General features: G+C 41.5%; 1 protein-coding gene and 1 long non-coding RNA gene across 9 annotated transcripts in view; one reads left to right on the top strand and one right to left on the bottom strand.

Annotated features, from left to right (window-relative positions):
* LOC135099147 (E3 ubiquitin-protein ligase NEDD4-like) overlaps window positions 1-16,898 on the top strand; it is an 83,477-nt gene extending 66,579 nt beyond the window's left edge. Inside the window, exons 1-8 of one of the 7 annotated variants that reach the window (XM_064001600.1) lie at window positions 10,925-11,057; window positions 12,284-12,407; window positions 13,059-13,272; window positions 13,967-14,057; window positions 14,632-14,824; window positions 15,493-15,576; window positions 16,073-16,204; window positions 16,657-16,898. In XM_064001600.1, the coding sequence (XP_063857670.1) occupies window positions 14,789-14,824; window positions 15,493-15,576; window positions 16,073-16,204; window positions 16,657-16,860 (456 nt within the window). In that variant the 5' untranslated portion in view covers window positions 10,925-11,057; window positions 12,284-12,407; window positions 13,059-13,272; window positions 13,967-14,057; window positions 14,632-14,788 and the 3' untranslated portion in view covers window positions 16,861-16,898. Of the gene's footprint in view, window positions 1-10,924; window positions 11,058-11,302; window positions 11,493-12,283; window positions 12,408-13,058; window positions 13,281-13,301; window positions 13,604-13,966; window positions 14,058-14,631; window positions 14,825-15,492; window positions 15,588-16,072; window positions 16,205-16,656 lie in introns of those variants that run through there. The other 6 variants (XM_064001599.1, XM_064001603.1, XM_064001604.1 and 3 more) reach the window with 6 other exon arrangements.
* LOC135099149 (uncharacterized) lies at window positions 16,026-17,127 on the bottom strand. Of its 2 annotated transcripts, none has more exons than XR_010267718.1 (3): window positions 16,987-17,127; window positions 16,716-16,834; window positions 16,026-16,495 (listed from the first exon to the last, which is right to left on the bottom strand). It is a non-coding gene; the product is annotated as an uncharacterized LOC135099149 (long non-coding RNA). The 2 variants fall into 2 exon arrangements; XR_010267717.1 differs by having other exon boundaries at window positions 16,716-16,831; window positions 16,987-17,126.
* Between the last annotated feature and the right edge of the window lie 1,765 nt (window positions 17,128-18,892).

Here is an 18,892-nt window from a genome sequence, read left to right as displayed (position 1 = left end):
CACCTGCTGGAGTTCTTGCCAAATAACCAACTGGTGATGCCCAAGTACATGGCACTCAGCTAGAGATGGTTTGGCGCACATCCACGCAGGGTTACAGGGTAACTGGAGTCAGTGGCCAAGGATTTATTTGTCTTGTTTTCAAACAAAACAATTACAGATTCAAGATTTGAATGTGTGATGTCTTTTTTGACCACTTGATAGAAGCTGTCCCTCATCCCAGGCCCGTTTTGCTTTTTTGTACTGCGGGGAGAACTCCCACCTCAGAGAGGGTCTATTTCAGTCCGATTTTTCGTTTGTACCGGGTGTCGAGATCGCGTCAGAAAAATGGTGGCGTCTATTTTAAGTGATCAAAAAATTCCTTGCAGTTAAAGTTAATTAGATAAAGTCAAATTATTCTTGATTACTGCCTGATTGTGTTACACCTGCTGGAGTTCTTGCCAAATAACCAACTGGTGATGCCCAAGTACATGGCACTCAGCTAGAGATGGTTTGGCGCACATCCACGCAGGGTTACAGGGTAACTGGAGTCAGTGGCCAAGGATTTATTTGTCTTGTTTTCAAACAAAACAATTACAGATTCAAGATTTGAATGTGTGATGTCTTTTTTGACCACTTGATAGAAGCTGTCCCTCATCCCAGGCCCGTTTTGCTTTTTTGTACTGCGGGGAGAACTCCCACCTCAGAGAGGGTCTATTTCAGTCCGATTTTTCGTTTGTACCGGGTGTCGAGATCGCGTCAGAAAAATGGTGGCGTCTATTTTAAGTGATCAAAAAATTCCTTGCAGTTAAAGTTAATTAGATAAAGTCAAATTATTCTTGATTACTGCCTGATTGTGTTACACCTGCTGGAGTTCTTGCCAAATAACCAACTGGTGATGCCCAACTAAATGGCACTCAGCTAGAGATGGTTTGGCGCACATCCACGCAGGGTTACAGGGTAACTGGAGTCAGTGGCCAAGGATTTATTTGTCTTGTTTTCAAACAAAACAATTACAGATTCAAGATTTGAATGTGTGATGTCTTTTTTGACCACTTGATAGAAGCTGTCCCTCATCCCAGGCCCGTTTTGCTTTTTTGTACTGCGGGGAGAACTCCCACCTCAGAGAGGGTCTATTTCAGTCCGATTTTTCGTTTGTACCGGGTGTCGAGATTGCGTCAGAAAAATGGTGGCGTCTATTTTAAGTGATCAAAAAATTCCTTGCAGTTAAAGTTAATTAGATAAAGTCAAATTATTCTTGATTACTGTCTGATTGTGTTACACCTGCTGGAGTTCTTGCCAAATAACCAACTGGTGATGCCCAACTAAATGGCACTCAGCTAGAGATGGTTTGGCGCACATCCACGCAGGGTTACAGGGTAACTGGAGTCAGTGGCCAAGGATTTATTTGTCTTGTTTTCAAACAAAACAATTACAGATAAAGTCTAATTATTCTTGATTACTGCCTGATTGTGTTACACCTGCTGGAGTTCTTGCCAAATAACCAACTGGTGATGCCCAAGTACATGGCACTCAGCTAGAGATGGTTTGGCGCACATCCACGCAGGGTAACTGGAGTCAGTGGCCAAGGATTTATTAGTCTTGTTTTCAAACAAAACAATTACAGATTCAAGATTTGAATGTGTGATGTCTTTTTTGACCACTTGATAGAAGCTGTCCCTCATCCCAAGCCCGTTTTTCTTTTTTGTACTGCGGGGAGAACTCTCACCTCGGAGAGGATCTATTTCAGTCCGATTTTTGGTTTGTACCGGGTGTCGAGATTGCGTCAGAAAAATGGTGGCGTCTATTTTAAGTGATCAAAAAATTCTTTGCAGTTAAAGTCAAATTATTTTTTATTTTGGTTTGCTTTAATAATAATGAGAGAAAAGGAAGCCACTATTACAGCTGCTGCTGCTGCTCCTGCTGCTACTACTACTACTACTACTACTACTACTACTACTACTACTACTACTACTACTACTACTACTACTTTTTCTTCTTCTACTTCTACTTCTACTACTACTACTACTACTACAACAATTATTAACAGCAACACTACTACTACTACTACTACTACTACTACTACTACTACTACTACTGCTACTACTACTACTAGTACAATTATTAACAGCAATACTACTACTACTGCTAGTACAATTATTAACAGCAATACTACTACTACTACTACTACTACTGCTACTGCTACTACTACTACTACTTCTACTACTACTACGACTACTGCTACTACTACTACTACTACTACTACTACTACTACTACTACTTTTTTTTACATAATCTAATATAATACCTCCACCCCATGTTTATTGATGTGTCAATTAGGGGCTCCATTACTTGGAGGTCATTAGCCCCAGCTCCCGCTAATGACTGTGGCATCCAACCATATCTAATATTCTATAATATAAACATTAGTTGTTAACTATAAATTCATTCTACCTCTACTCTATCTACTCTTATGCCACTCTCCACTACTATTACTACTGCTGCTGCTGCTGTTGCTGCTGCTGCTGCTGCTGTTTCTACTACTGCTATTACTACTACTGCTGCTACTACTACTACTACCACTACTACTACTACTACTACTACTACTACTATATTACTACAGTTTTGAATATGCACACAGAATGAGAGAGAGAGAGAGAGAGAGAGAGAGAGAGAGAGAGAGAGAGAGAGAGAGAGAGAGAGAGAGAGAGAGAGAGAGAGAGAGATTTAAACCCTAAAAGCAGTATGGTGTTTAATGTTCATGTAATTGATATCATATTGGTTTATTCATTATTATTATTATTATTTGTTATTTTATGCTGGTGCTGTTGTTGTTGTTGTTGTTGTTGTTGTTGTTGTTGTTGTTGTTACCATTATCATGTTATTTTGTCAAGGATTACATCAGGAGGTGCTGGTCAATAAGGGAAAGTGTAAGAATCTGTCAAGCATACATGTGACAGGTCCTTTTTTTATTTTTATTTATTTATTTATTTATTTTATTTATTTTTTTCTATTTTTTATTTTTTATTTTTTTTTCCATTGCAGTAGTGGTAATAGTAGAAGTAGTAGTAGTAATGATTAATGTTTACTGTTTATCCTGTTGTTAACTGGGAAAATTCTCCTGTATTATTGTTGTTGTTGCTATTATTATTATTATTATTATTATTATTATTATTATTATTATTATTATTATTATTATTATTGTTGTTGTTCTGTACTCCTGAGTGTTATTCTGTAATTGTATTTTCGAGCGCCGTTCCAATGTATTCCCGAGCGCCATTCCGTTGTATTCCTGAGTGTCGTTCTGTTGTTGTATTCCTGAGCCCCGTTCCGTTGTATTCCCGAGCGCCGTTCCATTGTATTCCCGAGCATCATTCCGTTGTATTCCCGAGCGCCGTTCCATTGTATTCCCAAGCGCCATTCCGTTGTATTCCTGAGCGCCGTTCTGTTGTATTCCTGAGCGCCGTTCCGTTGTTGTATTCCCGAGCGTCATTCCATTGTATTCCTGAGCGCCGTTCCGTTGTTGTATTCCCGAGCGTCATTCCATTGTATTCCTGAGCGCCGTTCCGTTGTTGTATTCCCGAGCGCCGTTCCGTTGTTGTATTCCTGAGCGCCGTTCCGTTGTTGTATTCCCGAGCGTCATTCCATTGTATTCCTGAGTGCCGTTCCGTTGTTGTATTCCCGAGCGCCGTTCCGTTGTTGTATTCCTGAGCGCCGTTCCGTTGTTGTATTCCTGAGCGCCGTTCCGTTGTTGTATTCCCGAGCGTCATTCCATTGTATTCCTGAGTGCCGTTCCGTTGTTGTATTCCTGAGCGCCGTTCCGTTGTTGTATTCCCGAGCGCCGTTCCGTTGTTGTATTCCTGAGCGCCGTTCCGTTGTTGTATTCCCGAGCGTCATTCCATTGTATTCCTGAGCGCCGTTCCGTTGTTGTATTCCCGAGCGTCATTCCATTGTATTCCTGAGTGCCGTTCCGTTGTTGTATTCCCGAGTGCCGTTCCGTTGTTGTATTCCTGAGCGCCGTTCCGTTGTTGTATTCCCGAGTGCCGTTCCGTTGTTGTATTCCTGAGCGCCGTTCCGTTGTTGTATTCCCGAGTGCCGTTCCGTTGTTGTATTCCCGAGTGCCGTTCCGTTGTTGTATTCCCGAGCGCCGTTCCGTTGTTGTATTCCTGAGCGCCGTTCCGTTGTTGTATTCCCGAGTGCCGTTCCGTTGTTGTATTCCTGAGCGCCGTTCCGTTGTTGTATTCCCGAGCGCCGTTCCGTTGTTGTATTCCCGAGTGCCGTTCCGTTGTTGTATTCCCGAGTGCCGTTCCGTTGTTGTATTCCCGAGTGCCGTTCCGTTGTTGTATTCCCGAGTGCCGTTCCGTTGTTGTATTCCTGAGCGCCGTTCCGTTGTTGTATTCCTGAGCGCCGTTCCGTTATTGTATTCCTGAGCGCCGTTCCGTTGTTGTATTCCTGAGCGCCGTTCCGTTATTGTATTCCTGAGCGCCGTTCCGTTGTTGTATTCCCGAGCGCCGTTCCGTTATTGTATTTCCGAGCGCCGTTCCGTTGTATTCCCCAGCGCCGTTCCGTTCTTGTATTCCTGAGCGCCGTTCCGTTATTGTATTCCCGAGCGCCGTTCCGTTGTATTCCCCAGCGCCGTTCCGTTCTTGTATTCCTGAGCGCCGTTCCGTTCTTGTATTCCTGAGCGCCGTTCCGTTGTTGTATTCCTGAGCGCCGTTCCGTTGTATTCCCGAGTGCCGTTCCGTTGTTGTATTCCTGAGCGCCGTTCCGTTGTTGTATTCCTGAGCGCCGTTCCGTTGTTGTATTCCTGAGCGCCGTTTCGTTGTATTCCCGAGTGCCGTTCCGTTGTTGTATTCCCGAGTGCCGTTCCGTTGTTGTATTCCTGAGCGCCGTTCCGTTGTTGTATTCCCGAGCGCCGTTCCGTTGTTGTATTCCTGAGTGCCGTTCCGTTGTTGTATTCCCGAGTGCCGTTCCGTTGTTGTATTCCTGAGCGCCGTTCCGTTGTTGTATTCCCGAGTGCCGTTCCGTTGTATTCCTGAGCGCCGTTCCGTTGTTGTATTCCCGAGTGCCGTTCCGTTGTATTCCTGAGCGCCGTTCCGTTGTTGTATTCTTGAGCGCCGTTCCGTTGTTGTATTCCCGAGTGCCGTTCCGTTGTTGTATTCCCGAGTGCCGTTCCGTTGTTGTATTCCTGAGCGCCGTTCCGTTGTTGTATTCCTGAGCGCCGTTCCGTTGTTGTATTCCCGAGCGCCGTTCCGTTGTATTCCCGAGTGCTGTTCCGTTGTATTGCCGAGCGCCGTTCCGTTGTATTCCCGAGCGCCGTTCCGTTGTATTCCCGAGCGCCGTTCCGTTGTATTCCCGAGCGCCGTTCCGTTGTATTCCTGAGCGCCGTTCCGTTGTATTCCCGAGTGCCGTTCCGTTGTATTGCCGAGCGCCGTTCCGTTGTATTCCCGAGCGCCGTTCCGTTGTATTCCCATGGGTTTCACTGGCCTGTTATTATTATTATGATGTATTATAGTTGTGTGTATTTCAGTCTATTTATTATAACATTATTATTATTATTATTATTATTATTATTATATAATTTGTAATTGCTGTTACTATTATTGCTTCTTATAATTATGATCTGCACCTATACTTTTCACCTATTATAAAATGTATAGACCCACCCAGTATGACTATATCCTAACCACAGTGCTACATGGCCCTGTAGCCTGTGGCATCCCTCATTATTAGGATTTATTTATTTATATATTTTTACTACTACTACCACTACCACCATTATTCAGTAGAGTTTATGTATTTATTTATGTATTTTTTTTTTATTTTATTTATTTATTTATTTATTTACTTATTTTTACTATTACTATACTGCTACTACTACCACTACCACCATTATTCAGTAGAGTTTGGATGGTGTTTTTAAAATGTTGCTGTATATTTATTATTGTACTTGTTTGTTTTGTGTGATATATATATATATATATATATATATATATATATATATATATATATATATATATATATATATATATATATATATATATATATATATATATATACATACATACATACATACATATTCTGGGGGGAAATAAAAGTTTACCCACGACACGGGGAAGTGAGAATTTGAGAGGGAGGTTAAGAAAAAAAAAAAAAAAAAACGAGTCTTAACGAGAGTAGGAGGTAGAGTTCCTACGAGCACAAAATTAACAAATATACAAAGAAAAGAAAATACAGAATATAAAGGACGGAAAATGTGGCTAGAGAATAAAAATTGAGAACGAGATCCACCATAACAAGAGTTACGAAGAACAAGAAAACGGTACAGGAAGAGAAAATATTCCAGACAAATGTAGATGGCTAGGCATGTAATATTCTTTGTTTTTAAGTTATAGATGAGACGGGCTTAGAGAAGTGGGAAGGAGGAATAAGGAGAAATAGTGGATAAAAGAATTAATGTATGGGGGCAAAGACTGGCGGACATATGGATAATCTGCGAGGGATAGAGAGAGAAAAGTAATGAATCGATTATTTGCCCAGATAAGTGGAAGTGCCCCTTCTAGGAATGCTGTTGGCCAAATTCTAGCGGGTCTGCCTATGCATAGTGATTAAATGGTATTTTTTTTTTTTTTTTTAAATGTGGGTGTTGAACGATGTCAGCAACGTGAAGGGCGGCATTATCAAGGAAATATGTAGCATAGTAATTGCAGTGAGAAAAAAAAAGGAAACCACAATATTTCGTAATACATGATAACGAGCACGATATCAGGAAAAGTACTAAAGAATGACTACTTGCAGGTAAGTTTACCGTTTAATTGAACGGTACGTAATGTTTAATGTTATGTTAATGCAATACCATTTCGCAAGTGTAGTGTGTAATGTGTAATAATACATCAAGGTGTGGTAGGTCGGTCACTGGAGTAGGCTTCGTAATGTAAATTCGTAAATTTGGGGGTGAAAACAGTTCAAGAAGGATTAGCACGACAGGATTATGACTTCATTAGGGCCTCAGCCTGACCTTCCACCGAGGTCACACGCTATTAACCCCTTGGGATGATTAATTGACCTGTGGATCAAACCACCTTACAAGGTCCACTCCCTCCATTCAACAATCTGTTAGGTTTGTCTTCTGTTGTGCTCAGTAGAGGACTTTTTAAGTCTTGCTTGAGGGAAGAAGCAGTCACGCAGGTAAAGGTCTGAGGTGAGGATAGAAGGGATGAAAGACAAAAGCCTGTGCAGAAGAGAGAGTGAAAACGGAAGGGTGAAAATCTTACAGAAAACGGAGTGCTAGGAGCGGTGACTTGTGTCCCGCTACAGATGTGTCCGGAAGGGGGAGATGGGTGTGTTGGAATGTCAGGTCATGCTGAAATGAGAGAGGTGAGGTCGAGGCGAGTAGCCGAGGGAGTGGAGGATGGTAGGGGACGAAATGAGGGGATTAGGTGAAGTAAATGTAGATGAATTGTATAAATATTTCGTAAAGTTCATACAGATCAGTTAGCAGATATCCCGTATAGAACAATATAAAAAAAAAAAAAAAAATACGCTAAATGGATGGCTGCTAGGTTAAAGCATTTTATATGGCGTAAGAAGTTTATATAAGAGATTAAGGGCAGGTGAAGAAGTTTTAAGGACACAATGAATTAGAACAGTCAGAAGTTAACGAGGAAAGCGAAGGACAATTATGAATTAAAGGTAGCCAGCCAGGCGAAGACGGACCCCAAGGGATTTTATCTGATATACAGGACGAAGAATAAGGATACTGTAGGTCCATTAAAGGCAGCAGATGAAGAGCTGGTTAGTTCTGGGGAGGAGATTAAACTTGAATGGTTATTTTTTAACTGTCTTCACCCAGGAAAACATTCAGGATATGCCAGATAGTGAACAGGTGTGTAGAGCAGATGAGAATGAGAAGCTGACAGATATTTCCATAACTAGGGAGATAGTGGAACAGGAGATAGGCTAAAAAAAAAGTTCAAGACACCAGGACCTGATGAAATATATCCCAGAGTACTTAAGGAATGTAAAGAGATTATTAGTGAGCCGTTAGTTTCTGTCTTAAGGAAATCACGAGTCGGGTGAGGTACCAGTAATGTGGAGGCAGGCTAATGTAGTACCCATCTTTAAGAAGGGAGATAAAACTTTAGCGTCTAATTACAGACCTGTCAGCTTAACTTCAGTTGTAGGTAAAATGTTAAGAGTCAATAATAGCGAGGAACATTAGGGAACATTTAGACAAACATAACTTGATAAATCCGTCACAGCATGGCTTCACGAAGGGGAAGTCTTGCCTGACAAACTTGTTAAGTTTTTACAGTAAGGTGCACGAGGCAGTAGATAATGGTGATGGTTATATCTTATATCAGGACTAGTAAAGCATTTGACAAGGTACCCCATCAAAGGCTCCTGAGAAAGGTTAGGGCACACTGGATGGGAAAGTGTTAGGCTGGATAGGGTCATGGCTTGGTAACAGGAGACAGAGTGGTAATAAACGGCTCGAAATCCGAGTGGGGTCATGTAATTAGTGGGGTGCCACAGGGATCAGTATTAGGGCCATTGTTATTTCTAATATATATCAATGACTTGGACAGTGGAATTAGTAGTGATGTTAGTAAATTTGCGGATGACAAAGATTAATTAGGTCAGAATCGGATGCCATCGCCTTGCAGGCAGACTTAGAATGAATGAATGGACGGATAGATGGCAAATGCAATTTAATATCAATAAATGCAAAGTGCTTAGCGTAGGCAGAGGAAACCCACACAATAAGTACACATTAAACAACCAAACTCTGGTAGGTACAAGGTACGAGAAAGATTTAGGAGTTATAGTTAGCTCAGAACTCCGTCTAGGGAAACAATGCATAGAAGCCAGAAACAAGGCAAATAGGGTACTAGGATTCATTTTTAGGAGTGTTAAAAGTAGAAGCCCGGAAGTAATATTAAAGTTATACTTGGCGCTGGTCAGACCTCATCTAGACTACGCTGTGCAGTTCTGGTCCCCACATTACAGGAAAGATAAAGGTCTATTAGAATCAGTACAGAGGAGAATGACAAAGGATACAGGGGATGAGGAGTATTCCTTACGAGGCGAGGTTGAAGCTGTTAAATTTACATTCTTTAGAGAGACGTAGGTTAAGAGGGGACCTGATAGAAGTCTTAAAGTGGTATAAGGGTTATAACAAGGGAGATGTAAGCAAAATTCTTAGGATCAGTAACCAGAGTAGAACAAGAAATAACGGGTTCAAGCTTAAAAAAAATTAGGTTTAGGAAGGAGATAGGAAAAAATTGGTTCTCAAATATAGTGGTAGATGAGTGGAACGGACGCAGTAATCATGTAGTTAGTGCTAGGACACTAGAGAGCTTTAAAAGAAAATTAGACAAGTTTATGGGTGGGGATAACAGATAGAAATAGGTATATTTCATACAGGGACTGCCACGTGTAAGCCTGGTCGCTTCTTGCAGCTTCCCTTATTTCTTATGTTCTTATGTTCTTATGAGTGTTGCAGTTAAAATGGGCAAGTGAGCGAAATATGGAAGAAAAAATATAAAGAATGGGAAAAAAGATGTTCTCAGAGAATAGATTGCTTGGTGTACCTGACGACGACTCTTGCAGCGTGCAAGTTCTGAAAGACAACAATTAGAGCTCACCACAGTGGTCTTGTTAATCACACTACAACGGAGAAACGGAAAAAAAATACAGCCTCATTCTCGAACATGAGAACGTTATTTCAGTCTGATGTAACAAAAGCAAGTGCCAACAAGTGTGAAAATTTCTAAACTGAAATTAGTAGCTCACATTGCTTGCCATTCAAGTGTAATATTTATCGTATTTTGCAGTGTTTTCCTGGTGTTTCCACGTCTTTCTAGACTCAGACGTGTAGATAAGAGTAGAATGAGTAAGAAAATAAGAGAAATAGAGGAGGAAGATGAAGGGAGAAGGAATAGAGGAGGTGGTAAAACAGAAAAATGCTAAGAAAACAATATTTAGGTTAATTTTCCCTGCTGCCCTGTCTGTCTTTGTAGTATTTGTCTTCCTTGACAGTGCTTTCAGTGTATTTGGCGTGTTTAGGGGGTGTTGGAGTGTGTCTGGAGATGTTTAGGGGGTGTTGGAGTGTGTGTTTTAGGGATTTGGTGATGTTTGAGTCAATATTTAGCGTTCCTGGTGTGTTTTGGGGTGTCTTAGGCTTGTTTAGGAGTGCTTTAAGTGTGCTTTGGACTGTTTTCAATGTTTTGAGATGTTTCAAGTGTATTTTGGGATGTTATGGATGAGTTTGGGTGTGTTTTGTGTGGATACGGGTGAGTTGTGTCTGCGTTTGTGGGTATTTTTGGGTATTTCAGGTCAGTCTGGGTGTGTTTTGGGGTGTTTTAAGTGTGTTTTGGCCCGTTTTCAGCGTTTTGGGATGTTATGGATGAGTTTGAGTGTGTTTTGGGTTGGTACGGTGTGTTTTGGATGCGTTTTAAGTCAATTTAGGTGAGTTTTGGAGTATTTTAAGTGTGTTTGGGGATATTTTGGTGCTTTTTCGATGTGTTTAGGTTGTTTTTTTGTGCGTTTAGGAATGTTCTGGGTATGTTTAAGGTGTTTTAAGGTGTTTTAGTGTGATTGGACTTGCTTTTGAGTTGTTTTGGTTATGTTATAGGCATGTTGCAGGTAAGAATGGGGTCTTTGAGGGTAGAAGTGGTGTGCTTGAGGTAAAATAAAAGATTCTGGAGTGTTTTTGAGAGAGGCTGTGATAGTAGAAGCGTGTCAGGGGTGTTATAGCGTATGTTGTGATATATGAAACTACTAGATGCAAGTGTGTGACCACCACCACCACCACCAGCACAGTGGAAAAAAGGTTAGAGACAAGCGGGGAAAGTTGAAAAGTGAATAATTAAACGCTTGCTGTCTTTTATTATCTTGAGTATAAAATGGTTATATGACAATCTCTCTCTCTCTCTCTCTCTCTCTCTCTCTCTCTCTCTCTCTCTCTCTCTCTCTCCTGGCTTGCCTCTCTTCCAAGGGACTTTACACTAAGGCTGGTTACTGTGTACACGAATGTGGTGGTACAAATACTGAATTCAGCTCACCAATCTAGCTCTGAGGTAAGAGAGAGAGAGAGAGAGAGTTGGTTTGTAAGAGTGTGCATTGAGTGTGTGTGTGTGTGTGTGTGTGTTTTGAGTGTAAGAGAGAGAGAGAGAAGTATAATTGTCTGTGTACTACTACTACTACTACTACTGCTGCTACTACTACTACTACTACTACTACTACTCTCTCTCTCTCTCAGCTTTGGATTAGTAACCCCGTTGACAGAAGTGACACCCTCGTTTCCTCTTCTGAGATGTAAACAAAGCGGTACATTCCTTTCAGCTGGTGATAAAAACTTTCTCTCGCTCTCCCTCGCTCTCCCTCACTCTCCCTCGCTCTCCCACGTCACGGAAGCAGTAAAATAAAGCACAGGAGGAGGAAGTGAGAGGATAATGAATTTTGGATGTTTGTGATACGTCAGAAGGTTTCACTCATTTCCTGTCGAGATGTTGGTTAGTGGGCCTCGTCTTTCTTTGTGTTCCCTAGTGTTGCTCTTGTGTTGTGAGAGGAATATAGTAATGTGTGTGTGTGTGTGTGTAAAGAAGAAAATGTTATGTTATATCTACGTGTTTAAAAGTTTTCTACATTTAAGTCAGAAGAGGCTGGATGGCTGGCTGATGCTGCTGTTGTTGTGGATTTAATTGCTCATCTATGTTCCTTTGTGCTGTGAGGGAAAGTGTGTGTGTGTGTGTGTGTGTGTGTGTGTGAAGGGAGAAAGGGGTGGTGTTTAGGAGTCTGGGATGGGAAAACGAGTGATTTCTTTTGTAGCCTTCAGAAAAAAAATATTAAAGTTTTTACAGTGGGAAAATTTTGGTGGTGAGTGAGAAAATGACTCAAATATTACCTGAAATTTAACCTGATGTGGTGGAGCCTCACACTCCTCAGCTGCCCCTAACCAAACCTAACCTAACCCAAAGAAGCCTACCCGAACTTCTGTCTGGTGCTTCCTCCTCCCCAAGACTGGCTATCTCGTGTCATAATCCCAAGCTAGCCTAACCTAACCCTACCTAACCTAACCTAAGCAATTCTAACCTAGCCAAACCTTATCTAAGCAAGCCTAACCTAGCCAAGCCTAACCTAACCTAAAGAAGCCTACCCTAACCTAACCTAGCCTAACCTAACCTAACCTAACCTAGCCTAACGTAACCTAACCTCGTCTAACTTAACGAAGCATAGCCAAACCTAACCTAACCTACATCCTCTTCCCACGGCCCCACTTAACCAAACCTAACGTAACTTTCAGAGCAACGGCAACCCTCCGATCCGGCAGGCAAGTTGGCGGCAGCGATGGCGGTGGCGGCGGCAGCGGTGGTGAGGTGGACGGCAGGGACAGAGGGGCAGTACAGGCTGCGGACATCAAGGAGAAGGTGAGCAGGGTGTTGTGTTGGTGTGTGTTGCTAAGCTGAGTGTTTGTAAAGTGTTTGGTTGTCAATACGCTGCAATATTTGTCACTCAAGGCTCATGCAACACTGCCTCCATACACAAGTGTGTCGGGAAAGTGATTGAAAGTCGTAAACATTTTATTGTTTTAGTTTATTTATTTATTTGTTTATTTTGTTTTATTTTTTATATATATAGGAGGGACACTGCTCAAAGCCAACTAAATACTACAACAAAAAATACTGTGATAAAATGAAAGATTAAAAACACCTCACTTAACCTAACCTAACCTAACCTAACCCAACCTAACTTAACCTAACCTGACCTAACCTGACCTAACCTAACCTAACCTAACTTAACCTGACCTAACCTAACCTAACCTAACTTAACCTAACCTAACCTAACTTAACCTCACCTAACCTAACTTAACCTAACCTAACCTAACTTAACCTAACCTAACCTAACCTAACTTAACCTAACCTAACTTAACCTAACCTAACTTAACCTAACCTAACCTCAGTTAACCTAACCTAACTTAACCTAACCTAACTTAACCTAACCAAACCTAACTTAACCCAACCTAACCTAACTTAACTTAACCTAACCTAACCTAACCTAACCTAACCTAACACCCACAGAGGAACGCACGGACAAGCAAGGTGGCACTCGGCAGTCTGATCCTGGACCTGCGCAGCTTGACGGTGGTGGTGCCTCTGTCTCCTGCTCTCCTTGACTATTACCCCAAGCATGACTCCAGCGGCTTGTATTCCTCTGTGTGGTAATAAGTCTGTGTGGCTTATTACCAGCATATCATCAGCGTCCCTGCAAGGTTCCATTCTGTCTTGTCTGGTGGTATGTGGGTATGTTGCGTTTTGTATTGGTTTATAGATTTCTAGTTTGTTTTTTATGATGATTTTTTTTCTATTTCTTTATCCTGTTATCTATTTATTTATCTTTGTTTGTTTGTTTGCTTGTAGGGTGTGTGTGTGTGTTTGTTTGTGTTCCTGATATTGCAGCTTGTTTTCTTGTTTTTTGTTTTTTTTATTGTTCTTTTGTGTTTTGTTCCCTTTCATTGTTCTGAGGTTGTTTTCAGGTGTGTGTGTTTTGGGGTGTTTTTGCAAGTGTTTTGAGGTAAATTGTCAGTTTTGGGGTGTTTTGGGGCTGTTTTTGCAAGTGTTTTGAGGTAAATTGTCTGTTTTGTTTGTGTGTGTGTGTGGCCGGGAGGGGGTTGCCTGTGTGTGTGTTTTCAAGGGAGTTTTCATGTTTCTAGTTTAACAGGCTGTAGTGGAAGTTACTGGGGTTTTCAAGGGAGTTTTCATGTTTCTAGTTTAACAGGCTGTAGTGGAAGTTACTGGGGTTTTCAAGGGTGTTTTCATGGTTCTAGTTTAACAGGCTGTAGTGGAAGTTACTGAGGTTTACAAAGTATATTTTCAAATCTATATTTTTACTGTGTAGCCAAATAATTATAATATAAAACAACAGAATTTATCAGTAACAATATTATTTAACCCACCACTTCCTGCTCTACCACCCTCACCATCCACAGGGCCTAATGATGATGATTCCTGCTTTCATCCTCATCGGGGCTAACGAGACCAACCTGGGGCTGTACTCTGGACTGACGCTGTATGCCATAGGTGGGTCTGGAGGGGCTGGGATAACAGATAATTTAAATAAACACTCAAACACTTAAAAAAACACAAAATTCATGCTGGTATACACTTAAAAACACAAAAAAAAACACAAAATTCATGCTGGTATACAATTAAAAACACACTGAAATACATACTAAGGCTGGTGTACACATGTAAACTTGTACGCAAACACTGGTGTACACTTAGAAACACACACACACTTGGTAAGGCTGGTACACACACACACACACACAGACTCATAAGAGATGCTGGTATATGCTCACAAATCCATACACATATTAGGTAAGGCTTCTGTACACCAATTTAGATGTATGTCCAATGAGATAGCTTGTATTTTCTCTCTCTCTCTCTCTCTCTCTCTCTCTCTCTCTCTCTCTCTCTCTCTCTCTCTCTCTCTCTCTCTCTCTCTCTCTCTCTCTCTCTCTCTCTCTCTCTCTCTCTCTCTACAACAACAACCTACAACAACACCACCACGTCACTTACAAGCACTCAGACCACCACCACTACCACAACCAGATCTTAACCAAACCTAACCTAACCTACCCACACCACACAGAGACCGGCGTGCCCTTGTGTCTTCCCTGCGGCTGTTGTCCCTGGTCCACGGTCTGAACTTCCAAGCCGGCTGCCGAGTGGGGCGGTTGAACTGCGACGACTTTTACATCCCAGAAATTGCAGAGAAAATTGATATTAGGAATGATTACTTGAACTGGATGAACAGCAGGCTTCACCCGATGTCCAGGAGGGAGGTGGGTGTGTGTGTGTGGGGGTGTGGGGGTGTTTAAAGGTGGGTGAGTGACTTGGGGGTGTTTGGGTGTGTTTTGGGGTGTTTAGATGTGTTTGGGTGTGTTTTGGGGGTGTTTGGGTGTGTTTTGGGGTGCTTAGATGTGTTTGGGTGTGTTTTTGGGGTGTTTGGGAGGTGGGTGACCATGTTTGGGGGTGTTTGTGAATGGGTGACTGTGTTTGGGGGAGCTTTCAATGTTGAACGCTTAAAAACATCCTTTAAAATTGACATTTCCTTTAATTTTAACTGACAAACCCTTAGAAACACCCTTTAAAAATTGAAAACCCTTTATTTATTCTCTTAAACCCTTAAAAACATCCTTTAAAATTGACATTCCTTTAATTTTAACTGACAGCCCCTTAGAAACACCCTTTAAAATTGACATTCCTTTAATTTTAACTGACAGACCCTTAGAAACACCCTTTATAAATTGAAAACCCTTTATTTATTCTCTTAAGCCCTTAAAAACACCCTTTAAAAGACACCAAACCTTTAAATAGCCTCATAAACCCTTAAAATCACCCTTCTACCTTTTATTTACCCCCTTAAACCCTTAAATACACCCTTTAACTCTTCATTTACCCCTTCAACCCTTAAAAACAACTTGAACTAATCCAATCCTTTACATTACAGAGTCCAATCCTGTTCTGTGAGTATCCATTCTTGTTCGACCCTCAGGCCAAGATGCTGCTGCTCAGGTGTGATGCCACTCGGCAGGTGAGAACCAGGTGCAGGACTAATTAGGTTTGGTTTACATATGTTTATTTGTTTATTTGTATATATATATTTTTTTTGTGTGTTTTTCAAGGATTTGTCAGCATTAAAGGCTGTTTGGAAGTGTTTTTCAAGATGTGTGTGTGTATGTGTGTGTCTTTTAATATTTCTCCAATCCTTCCTCATGTCTAATCTTTTGTTGCCTCTCTCTTTAAATATTTATCCAATCCTTTCATTCTCTCCTGTAGAACACAATCCACACCTTCTCTGCTGTCTTGATTCACCCAGTCCTCCCCTCCCCACCTCCTCTGCTGTCTTTATTCACCCAGTCCTCTCCTCCCCACCTCCTCTACTGTCTGTTTTCACCCAGTCCTCCCCTTCCCACCTCCTCTACTGTCTGTTTTCACCCAGTCCTCCCACACGACACCGCAGGAATGTAAATAAACACACCGTTCACACTAATATCCTTCCGTTTATTGATTTCTGTCGGTGTTTCCAGGGCGAATGTTTCCCAGACCACCCGGTCATACGCACGTTCTGGGAAGTATTTCACAAACTCTCCCTGGAGCAGAAGAAGTTGTTTTTGAAGTTCCTGACGGGCACTGACAGGGTTCCTATTCTGGGCCTGAAGGTAGGTGAGAGAGAGAGAGAGAGAGAGAGAGGGGCTGAGGGGAGTGACTGTGGGGTTTGTCAACATCCTGTGGGGGGATATCCTGTGGGTCTGTGGGAGAGAGAGAGAGAGAGAGAGAGAGAGAGAGAGAGAGAGAGAGAGAGAGAGAGAGAGAGAGAGAGAGAGAGAGAGTGTCCTCCTTTTCTCTTCCTTCTTGTCCTCTTCTCTTCCTTCCTTCCTTCCTTCCTTCCTTCCTTCCTTCTTTCTTGTATCCTCCTCCCTTTCTTCCTTCCTTTCTTCTCAGTCATTCCTCTGAAATATGAATAAATTTATAATAATAATAATAATAATAATAATAATAATAAATTTAATAGTAATTTATTGTATTTTCTCTCACACACACACCAATATTTTCTCCCTCTCTTTCTTTTTCTCTTATAAACTCTCTCTCTCTCTCTCTCTCTCTCTCTCAGGCACTCAAGTTGATGATCCAAAGCACAGCAGACGACAGCTTCCTTCCGGTCGCACACACCTGCATCACCCAGACTGTGGAACGTCTTCGCGTCCTCCGTCCCTCACATCAGGGGGATGGATACCCAGGACGTGAAGTTAACAGCACACCACTGGAGGGGCTCGTTCCCAACCCTCCTGCTAACAATATTAACATAAGTCCATAAAGAATGTATATATATGTATATATATCTTTATATTTATATTTGTGTTGTATCACACCCCCTAAAACAGGTTGCACGTGGCAGTGCGCCTTCAGCTGATAATGTACCTTCGGATGATAATGTACCTACCGTATTTGATGGCTCATAAGACGCACGGGCTCATAAGACGCACCCAGTTCTGGCATGTATTGAAATAGAAAAAAACAAAAATTAACAGATTTAGGCTATCGATATGAAGTCAAGGAATTCAAGCGACATTTGAAGACTCTCACGTGCATTTAGATCACTATTAGATACCAATACTCAGCATTTAAAAGTTTAATTTATGCTAGCAGCTTACTTGTTCTTTTTGGGGTTTTGTTGAGGCTGTGATGGCCGTGACATCACAGCCTGGCGTCCCAAAGGTGTGGTATACAGGTAGTGTTTCAGACTAGATACAGTGGAGCTGGTTGGATTTCTGGAGTCAAATCTTGGTAAGGTTGCGGGCCTTGAAAGCCAGAACGTAATGGTTCGGTTGAGGGTATTGAAAGACAAGATTGTACCAATCCTGCTGACGTGTAAACACAATCTTCTTATTGGTATTTTAGTTGGGGCCATGCAGACTGTGATGTCACAGCCTCTAGTGCCCAAAAGGTGTGGTAAGCAGGGGAGTTTCAGTCTTAATGCGGTTCAGCTGAATGTAAACATTAACTGCACCTAGCTCTTGGCGGCACCATTAACTGAGGGACTACAGTGATAATAAAATTTTTTCATACTTTATTTTTTAGCATCTTTCACATGTAATTCTTATGCAGTATTTTAGTACATTTTCAAAGCCAAAGGATGTGTAAAAGCATAAGCTATTACATGAATATTATGCAGATCATCACCTCAAGCCAGCCTATCCCATGACACTCAATTCCTTTATAGAAGAAATATTCGTTCTCAAGGTGTATTAGTCTATTTTCATAAAAGAAAAGTTTCTCTAGCTTCAATCTTTTTCATATGTATGCAAAGCAAGAATGTTAAAAAGATAGGTTCAATTTTAATTGTATGAAAGTGTGGCTATTGTCTTACCTCAATCAGTAACGGCGTCACACTCGGTGTCACCGGAGTACGTCACGTCGGAGCGCAACCGACCGCATTTGTTTTGAAAAACGTGGTGCACCATCTCCACCTTGCCAGAACCTTCTCCACAAATCCAACCAGCTCCATCACATCTAGTCTAATATTATAATTGGATACCTCACCTTTGGGGCATCAAAGGCTGTGACATCACAACCTACACTGCCCCAACAAAACTCCAAGAAGAAGTGGTGCATGGTTAAGCAAATTCTTCCTGACTGGTCAAAGTCTATGTGGATTACCAGTAAGTATGAGATACTACACATTGGTACCTTGAAAGAAAGAGCATTTTTGTGGCGTACTACCAATCATGACTTTATTTAGTTGTGCAAAGACATCTGTGGTTTGAATTTAGAGCCTCTGTTGCCGTAGACTTGTAACCTATTACTGCCTCAAAGTTGGACCTTTGCCTCATTGGACGCAGGCTAATTTACTGACCCTTTTTCTGAGAAAAAAGTAGCGTCTTATGAGCTATCAAATACGGTATATCTAAATTCTTGAATAAAGTGCATTCTCTGTTAAAATAAATAAGATCACTTTAGAATTGAACTCCATCATCATTAGTGGTTATAACTGAAGCAGGAAATCTCTTAATATAGCAGTGGTATTTTCACCAAACACTACAGCTACTCATATATGACGGAAAACCTGAACGCAGGAATATAACACCAGATGTGAGTATGAGAGAGAGAGAGAGAGAGAGAGAGAGAGAGAGAGAGAGAGAGAGAGAGAGAGAGAGAGAGAGAGAGAATTTTATGTTTCTTATAATTGATGGATGACAATGAAAGATAGAAATAGATGTGTTAGTATATGTTCCCTGCATGGACTGCCACATGTAGTGCTGATGGATTCTTTTACAATTTCTCTTAGTTATCTTAATTGAGTTTTGAATTAAGAAAGGCCTAAATTCCTCAGTCAAAAAGAGCTAGAC

The sequence above is a fragment of the Scylla paramamosain genome, unplaced genomic scaffold (assembly GCF_035594125.1).
Source record: "Scylla paramamosain isolate STU-SP2022 unplaced genomic scaffold, ASM3559412v1 Contig107, whole genome shotgun sequence".
Classification (NCBI taxonomy): Eukaryota; Metazoa; Arthropoda; class Malacostraca; order Decapoda; family Portunidae; genus Scylla; species Scylla paramamosain.
The sequence above is the reverse complement of the archived record's forward strand: the minus strand, read 5'-3'. Positions and strand labels throughout refer to the sequence as shown.